We start from the raw sequence: 14496 nt of genomic DNA, 5'->3' as shown, positions 1-14496 counted from the left end.
TTTTTATGCCAACGTTGTTTATCTACATGTATATGTCATATATATGACACAAACATGTCTTAAAGTCCCCAAGGCCATATTGTAAATTTTGCTCTAAGCAGTCTTGTATTTTAAAGAAATTAAAAGAAAAAACTAGTATTTTATATTTATCTAGATATTCCCAATATTTTTCATTCTTTCTTAGAACTTTGAGTTTCCATTGAGCTCATTTCACTTGCATCTGAAAACTTTAACTTATTTTATAATGCAAGTGGTCAGTAAATAACAATCCACACAGTTTTCCTTGATTTCTAAATGTTTCTATTTTGTCTTTATTCTTTTTTAAGAACAACTTTATTGAGATATAATTCATATATAATAGGCTGGGCATGGTAGCTCAGGCCTGTAATCCCAGCATTCTGGGAGACTGAGGCACGTGGGTCATCTGTAGTCCTGGCTACTCAGGAGACTGAGGTAGGAGGATCACTTGAGACCAGGAGTTTGAGGTTGCTGTGAGCTGTGATGATGCTGCAGCACTCTATCCAGGGCAACCGAGTAAGACTCTGTCTTTTTTAAAAAAAAAAATTTACATATCATAGATTTCACCATTTCACATGGGCAACAAAATAATTTTTAATGACTTTAGAGTAACAGAAGCTGTATGGTCTACAAAGTCAAAAGTACTTACTCTGGACCTGCATAGGAAAAGTTTGCTGATCCCTTGCTGGGCCTCTTTTCAGAGTATATTTTCCACACCAGTAACTAACTGCTACCAGTGATTAAGTAGCCTGGTGACTTAAAAGAGCCATGCTTTTAAAGTATGTAATACCATTTTTAGTGGTTGATTTAGAGATTATAATATACATTTTAAAGTTTTTTTTTTGAGACAGGGTTTCAAGTGTCACCTTGGGTAGAGTGCCATAATATCACAGCTCACAGCAACCTCAAACTCTTGGGCTTAAGTAATTCTCTTGCCTCAACCTCCCAAGTATCTAGGACTACAGGTGCCCACCACAAAGCCTGGCTATTTGTTGTTATTGTTGTTGCAGTTGTCATTGCTGTTTAGCTGGCCTGGGCTGGGTTCAAACACACCAGCCTTGGTGTATGTGGCCAGCACTCTATCTACTGAGATTCAGGCACTGCTTACATTCTAAAGTTTGTATAGACTTTTAAGAGTTGTACAGGAACCATCCCATCAATGCAGGAACAATCCCATCAAATGGAGGTACCATTGCGCTGTCAATTCCTGGTCTGATCACAGCTTTGAAACTGACTCTTGTAAAGGATAAGAGCCCTCTGTGACAGGTCATTGGCAAAATACAAGTCAGGGAAGAAAGTACTTTCTGCATAGTTCAGGCTGTTCCAGGCCACGGAGGCCTGGCCTAATTTTGCCAAATATGAAAAAATTACCCCAAATAATGAGAAAAACCATAAAAAGAATCATTTTGTAAAATTAAGTACTGCAACTTGATAGTAGCCTGGAAATCTATTCCTTAGTCAGTTAGACTGCAGCTCATTTTCTTGGTGTGGCAAAATAAGACATGCTGATTTTAAAATTATCAAGTGTATAAATGTCAATGCCATCTAGACAGTCTCTGTTTCAATAGTTTGAGAACAGATATCTCAAAACATCATATAGTAAATGGTTTTTGTTCTTTTTTTTGGCTATAGAAAATGGCAACATTATGTTATTTTGACCTGATAAGATCTTATATAAATTTTCAGCCAAATTGAAAAGTAATTGTCTAAGAAAGGGAGTGTGGAACGAGTTTTCTATGTTAAGAGAAAAGGAAGGAATGAAGGGTAAACTAACTGCTACGTGAATATTGAGTGTAGCTCTGAGTCAGAAAGCATGGTTTTAATTTCATTAAAAATATATACAGCTTTCTTTTAGCTGTGCAAAGAATAATAGTGGGATTAGAGATGTTGTTCTTAGTCTCTCTTTAACTCAATTCTTTATCAATTTTTTGGTAACTTTTTATTTTTTGAAAGATGCACAAATAATTAGATATAGTAAAAGCAAATGCTGACTTGCTTATATTAAACTTCACAATGATGAAAACATTCATTCTTTTTCCAGCTGGAGACTTAATGACGTATAGTTAATGATTTAAGTTTGTAGACTTATCTTTACCACATGCCTTTGAGAAAATAAACTTGCAAGGGGAAAAAAAGCAAAACAAAATGGGAGAACTATAATATTTAATGCTTCTGTTTTATGAACAATTCCATTTGAGTCCCTTAAAGGAACCTAGCTTTGTCATTTTGTATACCCTAAGTAGTTGGTAAATAAATGTCTTTTAGGTGTTTACTTTGCATGTAAGGGGCACCCAATAAATGTTTTTCAATGAATAAATGATGAATTAAAATCTCAGGTAATACACAGATTTTCTGTACTCTTTCTCTTATTTAAAAACAATTTAATTCTACGAAGTAACTATTCTACAGATAGTAACAGTTTATTTAAAACTAGGTAACAGAAAAAAAAATACAGACTGAAGACCAATACTTCTATTAAGGAAAGTTATTTGAGGCTCAGTGCCTGTAGCTCAGTGAGTAGGGCGCCAGCCACATACACCAAAGCTGGCAGGTTGGAGCCCGGCCTGGACCTACTAAACGACAATGACAATTGCAACCAAAAAATAGCTGGGTGTTGTGGCGGGTGCCCATAGTCCCAGCTACTTGGGAGGCTGAGGCGAGAGAATTGCTTGGGCCCAAGAGTTTGAGGTTGCTGTGACGCCACAGCACTCTACCGAGGGTGATGTAGTGAGTCTTTGTCTCAAAAAAGAAAGAAAGAAAAGTTATTTGAATAAAACAAATTTTGATTTGTGCTTTATCTTCATAGGGCTGTCTTTGGAATGAGAATGCCACAGAAGTGTTAATAGAGTTATGTAAGTTTGGATAAAAAGTCACTTTTGGGTTTTTTTTTTTTTTGAGACAGAGTCTCACTCTGTTGCCCTGCATAGACTGCTGTGGTGTCATTGTGGCTCACAGCAACCTCAAACTCCTGGGTTCAACTGTTCCTTATGCCTCAGCCTCCTGAGTAGCTGGGACTACAGGTACCCACCACAACATCTGGCTATTTTTTTAGAGATGGGGCCTTGCTCTTGTTCAGGCTGATCTTGAACTTCTGAGCTCAAGCAATCCATCCACCTCTGCCTCCCAGAGTGCTAGGATTACAGGTGTGAGCCACCATGCCCAGCCAAAAGTCACATTCTTAATGGGGTTGTCAGGGAAGGAGATGGCCTTGGAGCTAGATTTTTGTACTGTGTCTAAGAATGCCAGACATTGGCTGGGTGTAGAAGCTCACCTCTGTAATCCCAGAACTTTAGGAAGCTGACATGGGAGGATTATTTGAGGCTAGGATAGTTCAAGTCCAGCCTGGGCAAAGAATTAAATATAATGAACACAAATGCTGAGTTGTTTATATTAAAATTCACAATAATGAAAACATTTTTCCCCTCTCTACAAAAAATTAAAAATTAGCTGGTCACAATGGTGTGTGCCTGTAGTTTTACTACTTGATAAGCTGAGGCAGGGGAATCCCTTGAGCCCAGGAGCTCAAGGCTACAGTGGGCTATGGTCATGCTACCACATGTGACAGAGTGAGACCCTGTATCAAAGAAACAACAAAAAAAGAATTCAGTCAGGAGTCAACGTTCTTCTGAGGTCTTCCACAGTCGCCTCTGCCTGGCTTTGTTAAATCATTCACCAGGCTTTGCTGTAACTGTGTTCTGTCTTCTATTCATTTGCTTTATTTGTTTATTTTCTTTTAGTCCTTCTTTCCAGTCCCCTTTCTCCCTAGGCCACTATTTTGATGTGTTTAATATGTATCATTTTGTTTTATATGATTTTGCAAAATACACATTGAATTTATGTACAGGTATATTTTTCAGTTGGGTAAATTGAGGTTATATGTTGTTTCTTTTTGATCAAATGGATTAAAGGTGCTTCTGTGTCACCACATGTGCTTCTAATTTGCTCCTAATTGCTGCACAGAACCGTACAGTGGGCAACTCCTCATGTCCCCTATGCTCTCCAGAAACCTCCTGTATCTTTTTTTTTTTTTTTTTTTTTTTTGGCCTTGGCCGGGTTTGAACCCGCCACCTCCGCCTTATGGGGCTGGCGCCCTACTCCTTTGAGCCACAAGCGCTGCCCTAACCTCCTGTATCTTTACCCCCAATTCTTAGCGTAACTGGTTACTCATAAATGTTTGCAGAATGAATGTAGGTGTGAGTCAATGAGTTCGTTTTAAAAGGCCCTGGACTTTGGCAAAAGAGTGAGTTTTGATGACATTTAGGAGAGGGGTAGACAGAAGGTCAGTCAGTAAGAGTTAAAACATGAGACTAAGGCCAGGCATGGTTGGTCATGCATGTAATCCCAGCACTCTGGGAGGCTGAGGTGAGTGGATCCCTTGAGCTCAGAAGTTCAATACTAGCCAGAGCAAGAGTGATAACCCCGCTCCCTCCACTAAAAATAGCAAAAACTAGCTGGATATTGTGGCAGGCACCTCTAGTCTTGGCTACTTGGGAGGCCGAGGCAAGAGTATCTCTTGAGCCCAAGAGTTTGGGTTGCTGTGAGCTATGATGCCATGGCACAATACCAAGGGCAACAGAATGAGACTCTGTCTCAAAAATAAATAAATAATAAATAAATGAATAAACCATGAGAGTACAGAGAATATGTGGAGAAAAGAGTGGTCACATGCAGGTGCAGGTAGGGAGTGGTAGAAGGCTGAGGAAGGTTGTGGTGTGCATGCATTGTGCGGGGCTTTGCTGAATGATGGATACTCAGAAGATATGGTAGAGATATTGCATGTGGATATATGGTAAGGGCTAGTGAGGAAAATGATCTATAACCCTGTGTGGAAGGTGTAGTTGTAAAGTTAGAGCACACAGCTTTTAAATGATGGTCTTTCAATATGATAGTCCATCCTTGCTTAGAGGGGTACTAGAAATATCTCCCCTCATTTAATTATGGATTTATCAAACATTTGTTTGCTTTTCCTCTTTTCCTTCAGCTTTTGGACAGAGTATTCCTGATCACCAAGTAGCTAAGTGATATTTGAAGAAGTTTATCCCTTGATAAAGATTTCCTTGATTGATGGATTGCATTTATCAATTATGGCTTTCAGGGAAAACTTACAGAATTAAACACACGTGTGTGAAGAAAGAAAGTAGACAAGTTCTACTACTGAAGGACATCTTCCTTTCTTCCAGGTTAATGCATGGAAAGCACAGCTGAATTATGCCTTGCCCCAACCCCTCAATGAAATTGAAGCCTGGCTCCAGGAGGTAGAGGAGCTCATTGGTGACAGCTTGCCAGCCTCCCAGGATTACTCCACAGCCATGACTCTGACACAAGAGAGAATGACTTTATTCAAGGTTGGAAAAAAGAAAGAGATGTGGAAAAATCCATACGTTGTTAGAGATTATTCTCCAGGAAGACTTTGTTTTCCCTAGAAGGAAGAGAAGAAAATATAATGGGTTTAGAATGATTCCCTTGGAAATTTGGGGGACCTGGAAGATTCCTTCATATTCATGACTCTAGTGCTAGTTTCAGGTTAAAACAGTAAGAATAAATCGGAATAGAATTCTAAAGCAACTTTAACACAAAAGAAAAAACCCAGGTAGCAACCAGGGGAGACTGGTTTAAAATGTTGAAGACTGGGTTCTCACTAAAATGGCATAAAGGAATTTCGTATGTGAGATTTATAGCCTTTAAGGCCATAAGAGGAATGAAAAATACACCAGAAAACAGAAGATTTTGATAATGGCTTTACCAAAGAAATTGCAGGCTGCCTCTCTGTAAAATGTTTCAATTTAAAACATTTGTGATGAAAATATTTATTCTCAAAGTCTTGTTTAAGAAAATGGGGCTTTATGATTTAAAAAGAAAAAAATTTAATGCAAATGACATTAGTAAATCCTCAATGATAGTGTTTGGCAGTAAATCTGGTTTATGTCATGCTAAATTTCTTTTCAGAGTCTGATGGATAGATTTGACTGTTATTCGAACATCCTTCTTACATTTGAAAATACAGATGAAAAACATTTGGCCCTGGTACCACCTACCAAACTGGATGAAATGAGAAGACGGTTTGTAATATTGTCATTCATGTACTGTCCATCTTTAAGCACTGACATGGTGCTACGGGGACCACCAAGTACTTATGTCTTGATAATAGTATCTTCATGTTTTGTGTAATAGGAACTTTATTTCATGCTAACATACTCCCTTTTTTAGTGAATGGTGGAATTTGAGGGAAAAACTTCTGGATTTAGAGTTAGAAACATAGCTCTTGGTTTTAGCTAAGTTACTCTCTTTTTGAACATGTTTCCTCATTTATGAATGTAGGATGATGATAATTACCGTGCACATATCTTAGAAGGATACTGCATCAAATGGGGGGCAGTACATGAAAGCCCTTTATAAACCTTAAAGGGCTATGAATAGAGGTTATTTAATTGATGGTACCCTTATTGTCTTCTCTTTGCTCATTACGCATAAGCAGTTTATTAGAGTGATAAGATGGTATTATCCTTCATAATGAAAACTATCGTTAATACATAAACTTTTCTTTTTTTCTTTTTTTTTTAATTTTCATTTTTTGAGACAGAGCCTCAAGCTGTCGCCCTGGGTAGAGTGCTGTGGCATCACAGGTCACAGCAACCTCCCAACTCCTGGGTTTAAGCGATTCTCTTGCCTCAGCCTCCCAAATAGCTGGAATTACAGGCACCAACCGCAGCACCCAGCTGTTTTTTTGGTTGTAGTTGTCATTGTTGTTTGGCAGGCCCGGGCCGGATTTGAACCTGCCAGCTCTGGTGTCTGTGGCTGGCGCCTTAATTGCTTGAGCTATAGGCGCCCAGCCAATACATAAACTTTTAAACTGTAGTTTTTATTAACTTATACAGAAGTTTTCAAACTTAGTGAAATATTTTGTAGATCAACATTTTATTGCAAAATTTCTTAATAGGAAAATAGGTTCTTCAGAAAATGTTTGGGTTTTGATGTTTTCACTTTAGAAATGATTGTTTTGGCTCGGTGCCTGTGGCTCAAGTGGCTAAGGCGCCAGCCACATGCACCTAAGGTGTGGTGGGTTTGAATCTAGCCCAGCCTGCCAAAACAATGATGACTGCAACCAAAACATAGCTGGGCTCTGTGGTGGGCACCTATGGTCCTAGCTACTTGGGAGGCTGAGGCAGGAGACTCGCTTGAGCCCAGGAGTTGGAGGTTGCTGTGAGCTGTGATACCACGGCACTCTACCCAGCTTAGGGCTCTGTCTAAAAAAAAGAAATGGTTGTTTTATTATCTAGCCACTATATTTATTTTACACTGTTTAGAAAAGAAAAGGACCAGACTTGAGAATACTTCTGAATTCTATGTGTTTAAAAGAAAAAGTTGAAGCCCCCAATTTTTTAAAATGCTGAACAGATTTCTTACATTTGGTCAGTGAAATCAAGTTAAATTTAAAAACCTGTACTGTTTTCCAGACTCAACAATATTTTGGGGAAGAAATTCATTCTACTTCTGGAATTTCATTACTATAAGTGCTCAGTTCTTGGTTTGCTAGATGAAGTGAAATCAAAATTGGATGTTTGGAACGTTAACTATGGCAGCAAAGACTCTGTGGAATTGTTGCTGGAAGACTGGCATGTAAGATGTTTTATATTGTACTGTAGGCAACTATTTTTCATGTCCGGGAGCTGGATTTGCATTTTTCCTTGGTGGTATTTCTCATTAACTCTTCAAGTTTTTGAAGATGGGGTTTCTTGGTAGCTTTCATTAGCTTAAAATGTTGTCCAAAGAAGAGAATGATGGGTAGTCAAATAGCAGGAAAGGGTAAGAAAGAGAAGACAGTATTATTCACCACCCCAGGGGGGATTAACCGGCCAATTAATGTTAATAGAGCAGGTTTCAATGTTTTCTCCATTGAAATTTTATCTTTTACTTGAAATGTTGCTTAATACTTTTTTCTTTCTGATTTATAGATTCATTCATTAATTACATTTTTCTTACACCATTTTGATCTTAGCCTCTCTTAAATTTTAGTAGTTAGAAAAACAATTTTTTGTTTTGTTTTGATTTTGTGCATGTGTGTGTTTTTTAGGACTTCCAATTTATAGGAAAAATGTTTCAATTGATTTAAATATTATGTGTGTTCACCTATGTATTAAAACTAAAGCATCACAGAAATGCCATTAATGTCACTTCTACGCTTAGGCCTTATCTTTTTTTCTCTTCCCATTTTGGAAATGAGGGATGGGAAAAGAAAAATCAAAGCTTTTAAGTTTCATTGCAAAAATTGAAAAATATGAGGAGAAATTTATTTATAATTTATGGTTTAAATACTATACGTTTCCAAATAAGAAGCATTGTTCTAAACCAAACTAGATTTCAAATGTTTTTATTTCTTTTGCCTTTGAATTTTCATTTTTCTATTTAAGTAATTATACTGTTGGCATAAGTAAATGTACAATAAATAACAGTTTTGTATTATGAAAAGTAAAAACTGTCAATATGTTTTTTTTTCCTTTCCCCCCCAGAGATTTATTGAAGAAAAAGAGTTCCTGGTTCAACTTGAGACTTCTTTTCAAAAATGTGAAGAAATTTATAAGAATTTGGGTAAAGCATTTCAGTTAACTTTTTCATGGACTGATGATCACTTAAAAATTACATTTTATCTATTTTGCTTTCTTTATTCTTTAATGTTTTAGAAATTAGTTTTATTTCTATGTTTTCCTTAGAAATTCTTTCCTTCACACTTAATATTACCAAAGTACAAACTATTTTGCCACTGTCAATTAATATGCAAATATTTTTAACAATATTTCATTAATAGGAAACTATTTTCTAAGATTACTTTCTTGTTTTGTTAATACTGTAGCTGGAGAATGTCAGTATGTTAGTAAACAATATAAGATGGTGAAATACAACATTTGTGTATATAGAAAAAATATATATAATGTGAAGTCCACTCTACAACAAGTTCTGGCATGTTGGGCTACTTATATGGAAAACCTTCGCTTTCTAAAGGCTTGGTTTGAGGAAACAAAGAAGGAACAAATTAAAGAGGTATGTGCAGTCTACTGGCATCTGCTGAGCTTTACTTTCTGTTTTGTTTTGTTTAGAGACCCTCATTTTCAGTTCAAACATGGGAGTCCAGAGAAGGGTAAACATGTATTTTGGAAAATTCTCGAAGTTCTTAGAAAGACTTTAGCTTCTTCCCCGTATCACTACCAAAAGAATGTTTTCTCCACCTGGGTTTTATACACACACAGAGCTTTATTGAACTATAATTTATATCCAAGGTATAGCTTTTGGGAGATATTTTTCTAAGCTTTTTAGAGAGGAAATAAAAGACATAATGTATTGCATAGCTTAAAAATAAACCACTTTTAAAATAAACCACTGTTTAAAAGTTTTATTTTTCTGTTTGTTTGAAACCTATGAGCTCTAAAGTTTTTCTGAGTTTTTAAAGGAGGAAAATCTAAATACCTTAGGCTTATGGGGAGAGATGTAGAAGAAACACCAGTGTAATTTATTATTTTTTCCATTTGTTAGGCATGTGATAATTTGTTTTATGATTATCTGAGGTAGTTTTTCTCTATGGCAAATGGATGTAGATAGGCCTTTATTTATTTATTTTTTGAGACAGCCTCAAGCTGTTGCCCTGGGTAGAGTGCCTTGGCATCACAGCTCACAGCAACCTCCAACTCCTGGGCTCAAGCGATTCTCCTGCCTCTGCCTCCCAAGTAGCTGGGATTACAGGCACCCACCACAATGCCTGGCTATTTTTTTGGTTGCAGCCGTCATTGCTGTTTGGCAGGCCTGGGCTGGATTCGAACCCACCAGCTCAGGTGTATGTGGCTGGGTGCCTTAGCTGCTTGAGCCTAGATAGGCTTTTAGATTGGAAACTAAAATTACTTAACAGAAAGGTTATTTGAATGAAAGTAAAATTTATGATAAGTATGTGCGTGCTCAGAAAGCATTTTAAGGTAAAATGACCCTTAGTCATTACTGCTCCTTCTCAGTTACGTTGATGCTAGAAATTGAAGTCTTAGGCTTCTGACAGTTCTTCTGTCTTTAAGGTCTTCTATTAAAATATCCATAACTTTGAAAAAAAAATGAAACAGCACTCTAAGCCTGCAATTCCCAAACTCTGCTGCCATGCTGTGGGCTACCAAAAAAACTAAGAGAACTGAGAGGATACTTTACATTTTGAGAGAGACATGACAACATCTGTATCTTGGATACCATACTACCATTAACTTGTTGGGCCTGATTGCTTTAAAATGGGAGCTGTTAGATAATTCTTCTGGCATAGGAGCTTTGTGAAAGAAATTACTGAAACATCAAGGGTGCCATGAACTGAACAGATTTGAAAACCTCTGCTGTAAGCTCATCAGCCACTTAGAAAAACAGATCAGATAATTCCCAAAAGTCCTTGACCAAGACTAATGACAGACAGGTGGCACCTGCCAATCAGTGATTAATAATGAAGAACTAGGACAGGAATGGTGGGAGCCTCAAAGGAAAGACAGAATCTCTGTGAAAACCATCATACTAACTTTTGCTTAGATTTAGCCTTGGTAGATATCTATTAGAGATAATAGAAAGACAAACGTTATGTCATTAATATATTATGTTAATTATATTTTACATAGATTCCCTTTGAGATACTGTCCCAATGGAGTCTACAACATACTGCTTTAAATGAAGCTGGAAATTTCCTAATTGAAGTTAGCACTGATGCAGTCAGATCTTCTATTTCTAAAGAACTGAGAAGGCTGAATAAAAGATGGAGAAAGTTTATTTCAAAAACTCAGCTTGTAAGTTCTTTTGACTGGTTACAGCTTTATTTAGATGTAATTCACATACCATGCAATTTATTGATTTTAAGTGTATAATTTAATTGGTTTTTAGTGTACTCATGGGGTTGTGTGGCCATCAACATAATCGATTTTAGAATGTTTTCATCACTTTGTGAAGAAACTCAGTACCCATCAGCAGTCACTCCTCATTTCTTCCCAAATCCTAATCCTTGGCAACCACTAATCCACTTTGTGTTCCTATAGATTTGCCTATTTTGGACATTTCATATAATTGAATTATGCAATACGTGATCTGTTGTGACCGACATATTTCAACTTGCATTATAATCTTAAAGTTCATCCACATTATGGCACATGTCAGTAGTTAATTCTGTCTTAGTGGCAAATAATAGTCCCTTGTATAGATATCCCACATTTTTATTCAACCATTTAACAGCTCATGGACATTTGAATTCTTTCTACTGATTTGGCTCTTACCAACAATGTCACTATGAATAGTCATGCATAAAATGTTTTGTAAACGTATGTTTTGATTTCTCTTGAGTATGTATCAAAGACAGCTTCTAATAAACAGCTTTCTTTTTGAAATTTATTTACCATTAAAGAATAATCTAAGCATTGTTTTGCCTACTAGATATGAATCTCCTTGAGAACATACACTGAACCTTATTTATCTTGTATTTAGCACAATGCCTCATAAAACCAGACTTTCCATAAAAATTTTTGAACTTAAATTATTCTATTTGTCCTCCTCCTCCTTTTTTTTTTTTTTTATACAATGTCTTGCTTTGTCGCACACACTGGAGTGCAGTGGCATCATCATAGCTCACAGTAATCTCAAACTCCTGGTCTCTAGTGAGGTCTCTCAGCCTCTTGACTTATATTCTGGCCTCAAGTGATTCTCCCACCTCAGCCTCCCAAAGTGCTAGAATTACAGGCTTGAGCCACTGTGCCCAGCCTATTGCTTATTTAATTTTATTTATTTTAAAATTTTTGTTTGACTTTTTTTGGTGGAGATGCCTAGGAACAAACCAAGCCTATTTCTTAATTCTTAACAGTTTTAGACTTAGATGTTTTATTGGAAATGCCCATATTTTACAGTACTGCTACTAGATGATAAATCATTAAGATGTACTTAAGTATTTTATATCCACTTATTTGTAATATGTATTAGCATAAAAATGAGCATTAAATTTCATGAAATTAATTTTTTATAGGAAATGAACCTACCACTTAGAAAAAAACAGGATCAGCCTATTTTTGACAAATCTGGAAATATTATACTATCCAAAGAACGAAAACGAGATTTTTTGGTGGATATGTCCATAGAACTTCCTGAGTATCACTATCAGAATATAGAGGTAAATAGTCATACATTGTATATTTCGTTTGCGTATAGAAATAATTTAACTTTATTTTTTCAAAAAATCATATTGTTGAGACAATAATAAACATTTAAAATGTGATCGTTTACTAGGCAGTTGCTTAAGTGTGGCCCTACATTCAGTGTTCTGTTGTATGAGTGTCTGCTGACTTCCTGTCCTGCCTCTTACTCTGCTGCGGAGTTTCACACACACAGAGCAGCAGCCATGCTTCTGAGCAGTGTGAATCTGAGTTGATATTTTCTTGAGATTATTTTTGACTACTGCTCAGAAATTGTCTAACTTCAGATCAGACCCTGGCCTCTTTATGTCTTGCTTCCTTTCTGTAAAATGGGGGGAAATGTTATCTTTCTCCCTTTTTGTTGGAGGAATAACTTGGAGGATAACTTTAGATTCTAGATAAGAATATGGAAAAGGAAGCAAAAAATAAATTAAAAATCATACACTTGTAAGATATAATACCTATGGTTTTATAAATGTGCCTTCTGCAGAATAACAACTTAAACACCTTTACTTACTGGCTTTGGCCCTTTGCCATGATGGAGTTCGGTGTTCTCCCTCAGAGAATCTGGAATGATCTGAATTTACACAATATGCTTTAGAATACCATAGTCTTCTGAGGCATTTAAAAATGTGATCTGGTTAAAAACAACTTTAAGAATGTATGTACCCCATAAATATATACTATTATAATTTTTCAATATATAATAACAAAAGAATGTATCTATCATGTAAAGCTATACTATTATCAACCTGTAGAAAATTGAGAGATTATTCATGGGAAAAGATTTAATTTTGTTGCAATTTGATTTTGAAATTTCTTCTTGACATTTTATAGCTATTATTAATTACATTGTACATACGTTTTAGAAATGTGTTAAATGCATTAGATGAATGCTTAGAAAATTAGGATGTTGGTTTTATAATCTTCTTACTTGAAAAATGGAGATAATATTATCTGACTGATAAGAATGATATTATAATTAAGAAAATAAGAAAAAGCCTTTTAATTTATAAAGTGGTATTGTCACCAAATTAGATCTCTGTTTGTTTTTTTTTTGAGACAGAGTCTCTCTTGGTTGTCTTGGGAAGAGTGTCCTGGTATCATAGCTCACAGCAACCTCAAACTCTTGGGCTCAAGCTATTGTCTTGCCTCAGTTTCTGTAGTAGCTGGTACTATAGGTGCCTGCCACAATGCCTAACTCTTGGGTCTTGCTCTTGCTCAGCCTGATCTCGAATGTGTGAGCTCAGGCAAACTACCTACCTCGGCCTCCCAGAGTGCTGGGATTATAGGTGTGAACCACCGTGCCCGGCCCTCCCATATTAGATCTTGTATTTTGAATATGTGGAATTAGCATGCTTCAGTAAAGAAAATGGTATAAGCTTTTGGTATGGAATATTATTATTTTATAATGTACATGTCGGCATTTTCTTAGTGATAATTTGAATGTTGTAGGCTGGGGAAGAACATGAGAAAGAAAATGAAGAAATTATAGGGCAACTAAAAGTTGTTGAAGAAGTCAAAGAACTCATTAGACAAGTGGAAATCTGGGAGGCAGAAGCCAAATCTGTTTTGGATCTTCTGAGACATCAAGATTATGTGGATACCTCAATGCAAGAATCTTTGCAGGTATGAGTGTAAATGTATTTATTAAGAGGGTATTTTCATGGTTATAGATTTATGTTTTAAGGTCAATAAAAAGTTTAAAAGTAAATAGTTTAATAATAAATTTACAGTTTGAATTTCTTTTATTAGAAGATTTAAAAATGAATGGATTGTCCTCCCTGGATCATTTGCTGTGATTTTGCTTGAAAACAGAGGATAAATTAGGAGATCACTAATGAAAGCTTATGAATATTAAGTTCTGGGACTAATTTTCCCAGCTATAGAATGAGGACTATGATATTCTCTTGCATCAGAGGGCAGTGGGGGCTGAGTGAGTGAGTTCAGTCTCATACAGCTCTGTGCAGTGGGAATATGAGAGACCGTACAACCTATGCTTTGAAAGTTCATCTCCTGGTTAAGCCACTTTCCTCTCCTTGACACTAGAAGAGTGACTAATGTTAGAACTCCATTCTGTTTTTATTCTCAGGCAGTTGACTCCTTGAAAGGCAATGAGGGCTCGGCGCCTGTGGCTCAAGTGGCTAGGGCGCCAGCCACATGCACCTAAGGTGGCGGGTTCAAATCCAGCCCGGGCCGCCAAACAATAGTGACGGCTGCAACCAAAAAAATAGCCAGGCATTGGCTCAGCGCCTGTGGCTCAAGCGGCTAAGGTGCCAGCCACATACACCTAAGGTGG

General features: G+C 36.6%; 1 protein-coding gene across 2 annotated transcripts in view; it reads left to right on the top strand.

Annotated features, from left to right (window-relative positions):
- SYNE2 (spectrin repeat containing nuclear envelope protein 2) overlaps positions 1-14496 on the top strand; it is a 387860-nt gene that overhangs the window by 117301 nt on the left and 256063 nt on the right. For both annotated transcript variants that reach the window (XM_023517601.1, XM_023517602.1), the window contains exons 12-19: positions 5199-5363; positions 5965-6077; positions 7473-7635; positions 8526-8604; positions 8867-9054; positions 10647-10811; positions 12032-12175; positions 13653-13826. In XM_023517601.1, the coding sequence (XP_023373369.1) occupies positions 5199-5363; positions 5965-6077; positions 7473-7635; positions 8526-8604; positions 8867-9054; positions 10647-10811; positions 12032-12175; positions 13653-13826 (1191 nt within the window). The remainder of the gene's footprint in view (positions 1-5198; positions 5364-5964; positions 6078-7472; positions 7636-8525; positions 8605-8866; positions 9055-10646; positions 10812-12031; positions 12176-13652; positions 13827-14496) is intronic.

The sequence above is a fragment of the Otolemur garnettii genome, unplaced genomic scaffold (genome assembly GCF_000181295.1).
Source record: "Otolemur garnettii isolate 467f Iridium unplaced genomic scaffold, OtoGar3 scaffold00115, whole genome shotgun sequence".
NCBI classification, from domain to species: Eukaryota; Metazoa; Chordata; class Mammalia; order Primates; family Galagidae; genus Otolemur; species Otolemur garnettii.
Note: the sequence above shows the minus strand (reverse complement) of the source record. Positions and strands in the feature narration are given on the sequence as shown.